Source organism: Trachurus japonicus, chromosome 23 (genome assembly GCF_045865225.1).
Source record: "Trachurus japonicus isolate A0001 chromosome 23, Traja_1.0".
NCBI lineage: Eukaryota > Metazoa > Chordata > Actinopteri > Carangiformes > Carangidae > Trachurus > Trachurus japonicus.
In genome coordinates this window covers 22,936,439-22,949,253 of record NC_140929.1, presented here as the reverse complement: position 1 = coordinate 22,949,253, position 12,815 = coordinate 22,936,439, and the positions used below count along the sequence as shown (strand labels likewise).

At 41.8% G+C, this 12,815-nt stretch overlaps 1 protein-coding gene across 2 annotated transcripts in view; it reads right to left on the bottom strand.

Moving 5' to 3' along the window:
• scube1 (signal peptide, CUB domain, EGF-like 1) overlaps positions 1-12,815 on the bottom strand; it is a 106,242-nt gene that overhangs the window by 72,704 nt on the left and 20,723 nt on the right. For both annotated transcript variants that reach the window (XM_085768850.1, XM_085768851.1), the window contains exon 3: positions 10,366-10,491. In XM_085768850.1, the coding sequence (XP_085624976.1) occupies positions 10,366-10,491 (126 nt within the window). The remainder of the gene's footprint in view (positions 1-10,365; positions 10,492-12,815) is intronic.

Here is a 12,815-nt window from a genome sequence, read left to right as displayed (position 1 = left end):
TAGGAGTAGGTTCGTTACTTTTAAAGGGACAACGAGGAGTTTTGGAAAAGCAAAGCGTTTTCACACTACATTTATGAGCCTCCGCGCGCACCGTAAAATTATTTGACCAGCGCAAGACGGACTCATGTTTTCATTCACCAATAATTAAAGTCAGAGGTTCAAAGAGGTTCACATACCGTCGTAGTTCCGACCATAAACGGCGATTCGGCTGCGTTATTCTCATGACTCGCCGCGAAGGAAACACTGGTCGGCTCGACCAGCATTTCCGCCAAAACTAATAATAACAAAATAACGATAGAGACAGAACGATATATTTATCGAAAATGGATATAGAATGGATGTAGCGGAGATTCATCCACATTAACGTGAGACTTTTTTATAACCGCATAGAAACTCCTCGTTGTCCCTTTAATAGTCGGTGTAAGCTATTTTTAGAACAGCGGAGCAGAGCCGCGAGCTGCTCAGAGCTACGCTACAGAGGCTGATGGGATTTCTTGGTTTCCCTCATCAAACTCATCAAATACACAACCCAGCAACTCCAAAACGCTCTGGTGGACAAGTTGTGACCTGCACATTCACCACGCTATGAGATAATAACAGAACGTTACCAGACAGAGTTCATCCTTATTTGTTTGTGTTTTGTGTTAACTTTGAAAAGTTCCCTAAAGCTGTTACTGAGATATCGTGTTCACAAGAATGGGTAGATGGATGAACAACCTGAGAACCTAATGCCCGTGGCTGACATGATGATCCCTTTGGCACCCACTCTTTGTCTGTTTCAGCTTCCACTTGTCTCCCTCTACCATGTAGCCTTTTATTCCACCGACCATCAACACATAACAGACAAACTGTCTCTTCCTGTCCATCTGCCTTTCTCCACTGGAATGAACATCAGGTTATCCCTGGTGGTAAGGGCAGCAGACAGGGGACAGGCCAGTCTGTGCTTTTAATCTAGGGTCAGTTCATCTGCTCAATCCTTTCCTGCTTGCCTCACACTCCAGTAATAGCCAGTAATACAGATACTGTATACTGTCCACTAGAGACCAAGCTACAAAGATACATTCATTTTGTCAAACTGTTCTCCCTACCCTCGTCATCTCAGCTCATACATGAATTGAAGGAAGTGGGAGATGGGCTCCAAGGAGATCTTAAAAACCAAGAGCAAAGCAGGAGCCAGCACTAATGCTCCTTCATTCACAGGATAGGAGGACATCACCCAGAGGACAGAAGGAGAGTGGATGATAGGAGCACCACAGACACCACAGCTGTGGAGGTGGAGGTTGTTGTTTAGAGCCATTTCAGCTTCTGCCAAACAACTGTATCCCTTCATTTGCTGAAGTGTTCCCCCGTACCACCCTCTACCACTATTTCAACAACACTAATTACACAGCTCTTACACTAAGGCCATGCGTTTATGTCCCCTGGCTCGCAATCCTGCTCCGGAACAAAAGGAAAATAGCTTCTTATTGTGAATTTGGTCTATTAGTGCAGCAGAAGTCACAAGGTCCTCACTGAACTCTATCAAGCCTTTTCTTTTCTTTTTTAGAGTTTAGTTTAGTTTATTTCGGTCCTGACAGGGCAAATCTTTGTAGAAATTACAGCTCAACATAAATACATGAGCTAAACAAGGTCTAAAACATTTTTTTTTAAAGTAACAAAACGGAAGATATGCAAATCAAAGTAAACAATAAGTGTACAATAGACATTTAGACTGAAAAGGTGTAGGCTGAAGCTTCGCTTATTTTGCCTATACCCTATTATAAATCAGGTTATATTAAAAACTATTTCCTTCCTTTGATCAATAAACAGAGTCAAAAAAGAAGAAAGGAAGAAAACCTTCTAACACTATTACAGGCGAATGTCATGTTTTAACTGATGTCATTAACATGACTGACACATTTAATTGTCAGGCTGGAGGGAGAGAGAGAGAGAGATATGCAGCCATCTCCAAGTCAAAATGATCTCTGCCAACATTTTTGAATAAAAAGCAATGTGGCTCTTTTGCAAGTTTCAACTGAGCTTCTCTGTTTTGTTTGATTGCTTGTGTAAACTTGTGTTAAACTTTGTTTAGACCCACCCAGGATGCGTTTGACAAACCATAGAGGGGTTACCCACAGGCTGTGAAGTGATCCCTTCTTAATCCTTTCACTCTGCTGTGAGAGACGGGCGACACAGCGACTGTCCTCAGTCCTCCATCTGATGCAGGACTAGACAAGTGCAAGTTTAGTTTCACCAGCCTGAGCCTGACAAACAAAGTAGGTCTCAGTGGGTTACAGTATATAACTGGGCCATAGTGGAGGCAATACAAACAGGACTTTTAGATTTTTATTTTTATTTTTCTGAAAATAGGATTAGACAAATCAAGTTGATATAATGTTCTTTGCATGTGAATTTTTCAATTTGTCTTTCGTTTCTCTGCTGAGGGGGGATTCAGTACAGAAGATGGGCATTTCTATCATCACCATCTTGCCTGTACCCGACTCTGCTGAACCAGCAGCTATTCCAAAAATGGGCAAACAGGAGCGGCACTTATGGAGCCAAGACCTTGGTGTATGAACTGTCAATCAAATCAGCACGCCCTTACATATGCACGGGTGCAGCATGGGAGTCTATGAACTGGCTTACTATTAGAGACAGCCTCAAGTGGCCATTTGGTTCTTCATTTTCAGCATAGGAGAATGCTGCTTGGTCGAGGTCTCTCTGTTAAAACATACTATTCTATTTGCTTCAGATTCTGTTTGAAGTACCTCTCCAAAGTTTGAATCTGGGCATCCGGAATAAATACATCTACACTTACTTCAGGCTACACCACCACTACTTGCACTCGACTGGCATTTGGAACAGCAGTGTCCATACATCAGAGCCTCAGCCACATATTTGAGGTTCAGGAGTTTGTTGTGACTAAAATCCGCAACTAGAAGACCTTTCAGAACGGTTAGCGTAGGTATTGGTTCACTGCCAGCTCCTAACTGTGTTTGCGGTTGTACTAATGCTGATTTCTTGCTCTCTGCCCCACAGGATTGGTTCTTCAGGTTTTGTCTTTTTGAGACTTTGGTTTATTGCAGTTCCATGGTAGAAACACTCATGACGTTGACTATGATGTATGGTATTGTATAGAAAGTGTTAGCAGGGTTTAAAACTTCATCATACATTATATTTATGGTCATAACATAACTGGTGGTGTTCCAATAATCCATTTCTGAAAAAGAGTTCCCGCATAGTGTGCGGGAACTCTTCTTTTTCTAATTTGGACTTGATTGTCGCCCTCCGACGCACCTGCCTGAGAAATAGATGTGCGAAGATTTTTGCTTTTTCTGAATAATCCATTTCTAAAATGAATTCCTTGATTTTCCACTTTGCTGTGTGTCCCTGACTTTTTCAAGTGGCTTTGATGACTGTGTATTTGATAGCTCCATGTGAGCCTGTCAAAGTCTTTCTCAAGTCCTGTGTGTTAAACGTCAGAGCGCTCTGTGACATGCCGTGATCACCGGCTCCCTGCTGCGCAGCCACCTCTCAGATCTGGCCGTCACATGAAAAGGACACATCGGAAGGAAAATAAACTCACGCGATTGCACCAGACCTTCACAGAGGGCACAGACCGAGCGACACATTGAGCCCAGCTGTTTCCACGCCAAAAACTAAATAAATAAAGTCAAAATCAAAAGGAAGAAAGAGACTGAGCAGCACCGCTCTTTAATCAGAGAACAATTAGGCAATCTTAAATCAATTAGTGCACTAACTTGTTGACACAGTGCATCTGGGAGTTGGCTTTCTGCACGCTCACGCAAACCGATTTCCACAACAATTGGTCATCTGAGGCTTGTTCAGAGCACCACAAGGATCTGAGGTTTCTGAATATCATTCTTTAGGTCTATTAAAACCCACAGCATGGTTTAAGGCCCAGAGTGTGTGAGAAAAATGAGACCTTAAATTGAGTGTGAACTTTTACAGAGAAACAAACAAGCTGTTTTCAAAAGAAGCTTTGATGGTGATTTAACTGCACTAAGCTTCAGTCTTCAGGATCTGCAGCCTCTGTTGCCATCAAACCAAAGGATCTGAACCTAAAAGCGCATTTTGACAAATGTCTTCCGCGAACAGACATTGCGGGGCTTGACACTGTATTCCCAGCTATGATTTATGAGTCAGAAAGCAGAGTGATTACACTTGTGCATGTTCTACATTTCTATCAGTCATGGAAGACAGATGAGTTGAATTTACAGCATCTTTGAACTCATCACAGCTGATTCAAGCCGCAGCACAGATGTATGATGTTAGGACCGTTCATCATACAAGAGTCTGCGGAGGTACACACATTGCCAGCATTAAATTTGTGTACGCATGTGTCAATTGGGTGAGCAAGTATGTGTGCAAAGACTGAGCCCTTTCCCATACAGTAAATCTCCTGCTTGATGAGACACTTGAATGTGAGACATTCTAATAAACACAATGGTCCGTTTTGACAGGAAGTGAGAACACAGACGGTTGGAGCAGGGGGCTTGAGCTGCACTTTTATAATAGGCTGACATGCCAGTTTCTGTTTATATGGTTACTATGCATCACAGGATAGTATTTATCTCTACAGTTAGTGATTACAGTAAACAAGAAGCATGAGAGAGGCTGCTGATGGTACGGTATCCATGAGTCATTACATAGGAACGCAATCCCAAATCTGCAGTGTTGTAAGTGGACTAAATATAGACTGAGCCTACGTAACAAGCATCGTACCTGGAATACACCCTAATCTCCGGGACGCTGCTGTCCACAGACTGCCAAAATCCTGTCTATCTGTTCTATTTATGTACTTCTGCATTTTGTTTTATGGGGATGGAAATTCAAGTGACATGCTCTAAAAAAATCTGATCTCCAACATTTAATAGTGCCAGAGTGAACCACATAATAACCACAATAATAATATTTTCAGTCATTTCAACAGCCATACATTTAAACAGATGGGTTTTGTTATTGAGATGTGGAGTGACTGATGTATTTCAGGAAGCAATTTGAACTGAGACCATACAAGACATTCATTGTGGTTCTGGAAGTGGGGTCCTGGGACCCTCAGCGGCCATTGTTAAGGTTACTTGGGGTCCCCGACCAAAAGAGGAATATTTTGTTTTCAGTATAATTCATAATGAGTAAAACATTGACAGAATGTATTATTATTTTTAATTATGGGTCTCTTATGGGAACGCTTTTTGTAGTAAACAAAAAGCGTTCTTCAAGCCAAAATTCTATAAACATAAGGTCCTTGATGTGAAAACGTTCACTGCACTGTATAAAAACTTAACCAAGCATGAACTGAGTCATATAAATCAAAAATAATACAGTTATCCAGTTGAAATGATCCATAAGATGACAAATCAAAAAACATCAGATCAATGATCTAGATCATTTCTAAACCTTTGTGCTCCAAAAGAAGACGGCTTTTGGCGTTCTCAGTTTGGCTAGCTATCTGAAGATGTCATAGTATGTTGTCACTTTTGGAGGTGCTGGCAAGGTCAAACAACCAGCTCCATTTTTAGTGTGTGCATGACAGATTTAAGGAGAAAAGCTGCTCTGCCTGTCAAGAGTTTTCAGACACAGTCCAGAGTCCAGACCCATCACTCAGTCCAAATTGAGATACAACATCCAAAACCTATCCATCAAGTTTTCTCCTCCAAGACCAGGATGTTCCCTGAGGTGGGGATACTCTTGCGACATTCATTACCAAAAGATGCTGCTCTCTTGCTACTCTTCTATTATCTACTCTGATTACCGTTATAATTAATTACACAAGAATTAGCACCATATAGTTATATGTCAAAGTGTCTTTGAGCAAGACTATGAACCCCTAACTGCACAGTGTGTGTAAGTGTGACACAAACATACTTTGTAAAAAGTATGTACAGATTCTTTATTCTCTACTTCAACTCAACTCCTTTTCTACCTGATAATCATCTGGGTTTACTGCTTGCTCATCTCTATCCCTCCATCCATTGATGTTTAATGATGTCTCCATGAAAAGTAAAGAGAAACTGGAGTAAGAGAGAGACAGTGAAGTCACAAAACCTTTCCAAGAAATAAAAGCGTTCCACCCATTTCCATTTTCCAGGAGCCCTTCCTTTCTTCTCCTCCCTGAGTTTAGTCAGCATCTTTCTTAGACTAAATCTTTCCTGTTTACTCAACTGTTCATCTCCAAGCATTTTTTAATCTTCATAACATAATGTATCAATCCGTCCTCGTCAGTCCAGATTACTTCCACAGACTGACTGCTGTAAATTTCAGGAAGTCGTTCATTTCTTGAAATGATTGTTGAGTGATGTGTTCTGATGTCATGCAAACGTAGCAACGATAACCTCATGAGATCAAGGCAGCTGCATGTTTTGGAGCCGGGTGCTGCAATTGCTCTCCACCGACTACAGGACTTGAGGGGATGATGCGACATGTGGAGAAGGAAAAGTAAAGGCCCAAATAGGAAGAAAAATGCCACCACACATGCTTGGCTCCTACCTGGTCTAAGGGCTGATTGCTTTTGATGTTGGATCAGCAACACATTATTCAATAGATTGTTTTTGGTTTACTTGTATTTTGTCTTTATTTGTCTGATTTTGCTAGAGATGGTTATTTTATCAGCCTGAGAGACTAGATAATATATTATCTGTATATCTATTATTTAACTATTGTATCTAATGATTTATCTGTATATCTATTATTTAACCATTGTATCTAATGATTTATCTGTATATCTAGCCTCTCAGACTGATAAAAGGACCATCTCTAGCAAAATCAGACTAATAAAGACAACATTCAAGTAAACCAAAAAACGAATTATACAAAAAATGTACTTGATTAATTGCAATACTCTGTGATTAATCACGATTAAAATACTAATTAATTATACAAATATTACTTGTATTGTCTTCTATTCTTTCATATCGTGTTGAAGGATGCAATTTATACAGTTAATCCATTAGAATTTTACGCAATTTTATGGATGATGGGTGAAAAATAATAACGCATCATAGTTGTTTTTTCAGCACTACATTTTGATTAGTGTATTAAATCAATAAATATGTATCTGTCTGCACCTCAACCTTCATAAACAAAATCACAGGCTTTTGTCTGATAGTGAATAGCATTGACACTGTCAAACCAAGAGTTTGATTTTTCCCACTCTTGTCTGTGATCAAACCACTTATGACAGAGTTTTACCTGATCAGAGGCAGAGTGGGACTGGTCTCCACAGAGGCAGGTCAGATGCTGCTGCATTCCAGATGGAAATACGAGTATTGATTCAAAACGGAGGCACTATTTAATCCTTACCGTATTTCAACAGACGGATGTCAAACCCGATGGGGACATGTTCTACCTTAGTCATGTGACGGGATTAATTGTGCGTTATTTTTTTTAACACATTATTGTTTCCAGATTACTCACATGGCACGTTAACACGTTAACTTTGACAGCCCTATAACACACTGGTATCAGTATTGACCAATACTCACAGTCCTGGAATCGGTATCGGGAAAGAAAAAATGGTATCAGACTACTGTTTAAAATGCCAGATTGGTGAAACCAAGGGAAAGGAGTGCACCTAAGTGTAGAGAAGGTACAGGTGGGATTTGGCGCCTTGCTGCTATTGAGTGTGGAGGACTAGAGAGAAGAAGGTGCCTTGGACCAGCAGTGCTGCTTTGAGCCAGAGTTCAGTTGTTTCTACAGCCGGAGGGAGCAGGAGAGAGAAGAAGGGGCACAGCTGGGTTTGTTGGCCTGGTTGGCCACATAATGACCACATAGTTATGGGGTAAAGGATCCTGGATAACTCAGTTCAAATGGCCCTCTTTTGTCTATGAACATGTGATCTCATTCACCATCTTCAGTTGGCTGAGGCCCAACACTGGTGCTGTCAGAACTGTTGTAGTTTCTATCAATGGACTTTTTTAAAGTCACTTCCATTGACATCTTTGGCCATGTATGTGCATGGAGGAAAATTTTAATTCTGACGGTGTAGTGTCTTTCTGCTTTATCTCAACTGTCTGAGAGTCATTCCTCTGAAGTGCTTCCACAACTAAACAGCTACTCTGCACTGCTGGCTGTCGTTAATAGCACTCAATTTCTCCAAAGGTTCCAAAGGTTCCAGGCATGAGGTACAACGCTTATAAATGCCAAACCGTATCCCACCAAAGAATAAGAGCCTCCAAAGTGACACGGTTTTCATGTTTCTGATTTCATTGTGCTCTCATCAATCAAGAGGGGACGACTGAGGGATGAAATCTGCTTGCGCACACACCCGTGCACAACTACGTTTTGCAAAGAGCAGAAAAAGCATTAGTCTGGCTGACAATAAGTCAGTAAGGCAGCACTGGGGCTAAATGGGTTGGATATGTTAGTAATGACTACAGCCAGATATCTGTAGGAGAACTCTTCAACCCTGACCGCCCTCCCAAGAGTACAGGGAAAGGAGCATAAAACAACACAAATCATGGAAATCCTCCAAACGATGACAGAGGGTCTCTCTGGAGAAAGGCAAACTGAGCCAGACAGGCTTAAGAGATACAGGGACACATGCACAAGCACACTCTCTTAACCACAGACAGACAGACATATCTATTCATATAGTGAATTATATGGATGTATAGACACAAACCCAAACACTCACCAGCACACACCAAGCACAGATGAACATTGATGCACACTTGAGCTCCTTTCATACTGGCCAAAAACCCACTAACACCCTCTAACATCTGGCTTTTGTCTTCAGTGGGGAAGGGTACAATCAGCATTCATTCCCAGGTCAAATGACTCTGCAGTAGTCATGGGTATTTATCAAGTCCAGCTACGATCAGAAGTGATGGAAACATTGTTTCCTTTTCCAGCGTGTTGCTATGATGCATGTTGCCTGTTAGTAACACAGATTCCATGTATCTCTGTTCCAGCAGCACCCGAGCATCACTCAGTCGTTGTTGACCTGAAGAGACTGAAATAACTGCTGTGACAGTGTCGCTGGCTCCATGCGGTGCCTATTGCTTATCAGAAAAAAACTGTTCCTAATTCACTGGCAATGGGAGGGGAGCCAATCATGTTTTCTTTAGCAGGTTTACCTGCATTTAGACACCTGCAGTGATTTGACTGCAGGGTTTCCGCTACATGTAATTGATCGTGGCGCACCGCCACGGCAAAATAAAAGCAGCCACACCTTCAGAATGATGATTTTTTTTTATTTTTTTTTATGTTAAAATAATGTAAAGCAGGCTTTCCACTACCAGTTACCATTACTTTGCACCCTTTCCACTACATAGTTACAACTCTCGACTGGGTTTAGGTGCTTTTCTTTTCAATCACAGCTGAGTTCTTCAGCGTTCCTCCTCAGTAAAAACGAAACTTATCACCCAGTGCATCCAGTGTTAATTAACAACTCTGTGGGGCCGCGACTCTCTCTCGCACACACGCACTTACACACACGGGCACATGGACAGGTAGGCTAATGACGGTAATAAACATACGCGCTAAATCACGCTAATTAATTGCTATCCGCCCCCTCCACCATCAGACCATCCGACGTATTTGTCAATCACGGTGTTGTATTTTGAAAATTGACCGGATTGTCTCGTGTTTCTCTGTGTGACTTACTGCCGAAACCATCACTGCAGGGCGCGAGCTGGCCGTGGAGGATTTGGACGCCCGCCCCCCCCCCAACGATCCGCGCGCACCCAACCACCCCCCCCCCCCCCGTCGCCCTCGCCCTCGCCCTCGCCGCCACTCTTTTAAAAAATCCTGGAGGAAACACTGGACTGTATTAAACAAATGCAGACAAATGCAAAAGTGCATTTAAAATATGAGGATCCAAAGTTCACAATATCTATTTAGATTGCCAATGTGGGAACCGCATACATAGATCTAAAGTGGCAATGACATAATTCAGACAAAAAATGATTTGTCTAATGAAGGTATGCTGCTGAAATTGCTACTGAAAAACAATGTAAAGTGTTCTTTTTTTTTTATATGGCACACACATTTGTATTCCAACCTGACTGAGCACAAGTTTCTCTCAAGTATTTTATCATTTGCCAAGTTCAGCAGTAAATTAAAGACCATTTCGTGATGCATGTCAGCATCCTATTTTTCATTTTGATTTTAACTCCACATCTGTAAAGTTTCATGAGAACAATTTGGACAGATGTACCGCTATCGGCCTGTCCACTAACTACAGAAGGCGTCTCCAGGACCACATTTTGCCATGAGGACACATACACCCACAGAAACAACAACAAAACAAGGCATGACTTATTTGTATATGGTGTCCAAAGCTATTTTAAAGGTAAAGAGAATGAGGGATCCATACTATCACAAACCCACACACTGAAGGAAACAAACAAAGTGTGTTCTTACCTAGACAGTTGTGTCCATCATGGGCCAGCATGAAGCCATCATAGCAGGTGCACCTGTAGTTTCCTGGTATGTTGATGCATTCATGGACACAGCCCCCGTTGTAGTCGTTCTCACATTCATCCATGTCTAAAAGAGAAAGATTTTTTGCTTTTTAGTTTGTTTCTTTCATTGTCAGTATCCAGTTGTTTTATATTGCTGTTGTCTGTGCACTGTCAGAATAGTTACAGAGGCATATTTTCCTCTCTCTGAGGCCATTTGCTGGCATCCATTCCTTGGCAGATCGTGCACTTGCAGAGTGAGATCATCCATCATCGCAAACATAAAACTGCAACTGGTTTGGTCAAAGTCTCTGATTTACTGTGTGTTTCCTTGTCAGCGGTGTGCAATGTTACACAGCCCTTCCAATCAATCACTGGACACTGGATTTTTTTCATAGATATATTTCAGGCATCTTTGGTGGAACTGGAAGTTGTTAAGTGTAAAGGTTATTTTTTTGGACAGAAATGCAGAATCACTCTTAAGAAATAAGCACTCCTGATTGAAACTACAATTCAATACATTGTTACAGTAATACAATAAGAAATGAAGAGGGTGGATTATATTTGCCTTTGCCTTTTCAGTAATCAATTATTTTCCAGTTGGTTCTCCATTTGCCAGCTCTCTGATCAGTAATGTTGTTTTGTGGGGTGATGTGGAAATCTAATCAACCATGAGAAGTAAGAGGATCTTTCACTGGCTATCACCTGCCCCTGGTGGCTGTGTGTGATACAGATGGAGTTTTCAAGGCTACAGACATTACTCACGTCTGGACATCAGTCAGAGCTGCTAAATAAAAGCGGCCGGTGACAGTATTATGAGAGGATGTTCGTAGGAATAGGAGAGAGGGACGACAAAAATACAGAAATAGATTATGAGGCAAGAGGTGGCTGCATCCAAACAGAGGATGATGATGATGATGGAACTTGTTTAAAACTGATGAACCTTTTGAACTTTTTCAGATAATACAATAACACCCGCAGCTGCATTACCATGTATCGATGCAGGAAGGAAAGGGTGAGGAGGGGCAGTGTGGATGGAAGGTAAAGGAAGAAGAGATGAGAGTGTCAGCTGGTGTTTATTCGTCTATGGATGTTCTCCCCCCAACAACCCCCATCTCCATGCTGAGCCAGTGGAGGCTTTCACAGGAGCCAATCGTAAGTGGTTGCCATGCAGAGCCACTTAAATAAACAGTCCTCCCCTCCGTGTGAACAGCAGGAGATCTGCCAGGCAGTGAGGAAGACCCCAGCCCACATCCTCCTCCTCCTCCTCCTCCTCCTCCTCGCTCTATACTGAGAACGACACAGTGCAGGTATTCGCCCTGTCGGATCCAGACGTTCCTCTGGACCTGACCATGGACCATCTCAGTCTGTCTGTCTCTTTTTCATGCCAAATACCATGTCAGTTTGATAAATGCAAAGTCACAAAAGTCTGCCCAACCTGTCCAGCAGCTCATCCCTCACGGTCTCCTTCTGTCTCCTCGGCAGTTCCACAGTGTGGCTGCTGTCTGTCAGCGTCCCCATTACATAGGCCTACCTGCCAGCTTATCTGCCTGTCTGTCTATCTGTCTTTCAGTGTGTCCAACAGTCTGACAGCTCATATCAGTGACCTCAGGATGTTTTGAGACAGACGTCACGTCACTGATAAGAGCCCCCCACCTCCCTTTGCAGGTGTGATAACAATAGGACTGTCAATGAATATTTGAAATTCGAATGTATATTCGAATTATAGTAATAAAAATGAAATTCGATTATTAAAATATGATATTCGAATATTAATAATTTATTTTTTAAATTATCTTCACGCGCACAACCACAACAACAGCAACTACAACTTCCTCCTACAAATACACGGTCGTCGGTGTGACGAGCAGAACGCAGCAGGACGCAGCAGGACGACTCCTCAGTCCACGAGTTTCATGTCTCAGACCGGATCATGTCAATCCAGCTGCAGGAATATCCGGGGGACGGGAGCGCCGCGGTAACCGTAGTAACTCACACAGACACACACACACACACCTGTCTGTGTGGTCACGTCTGGAGAGAAGCAGCTTCTCTGTTTTCCCAAACTGTAAGCTGTTCAAAACGTGTTTGACATGCGCTGATAATAAATACAGGCTACCGCTATAAAAGTCTATCTCTTTGTATTGATTTTTGGAGAAAATATGAAAAAATAGATATTCGAATTTTATTCGAATATCTGTTTTTTTTAAGAGGCAATATTCGAACCTCATTTCTGCCATTCGTTGACAGCCCTAGATAACAAAAATACTTAATTTATATCATGAACACCACTACACCAGCTAACTGAACACCTCAGTTTGACAAAGTATAGGTCTATTCTTTCACAGCATTAGTACTCAAACTTGACTATCTACTTAATAGACAATAATGACCATTAACTGATAAACAACA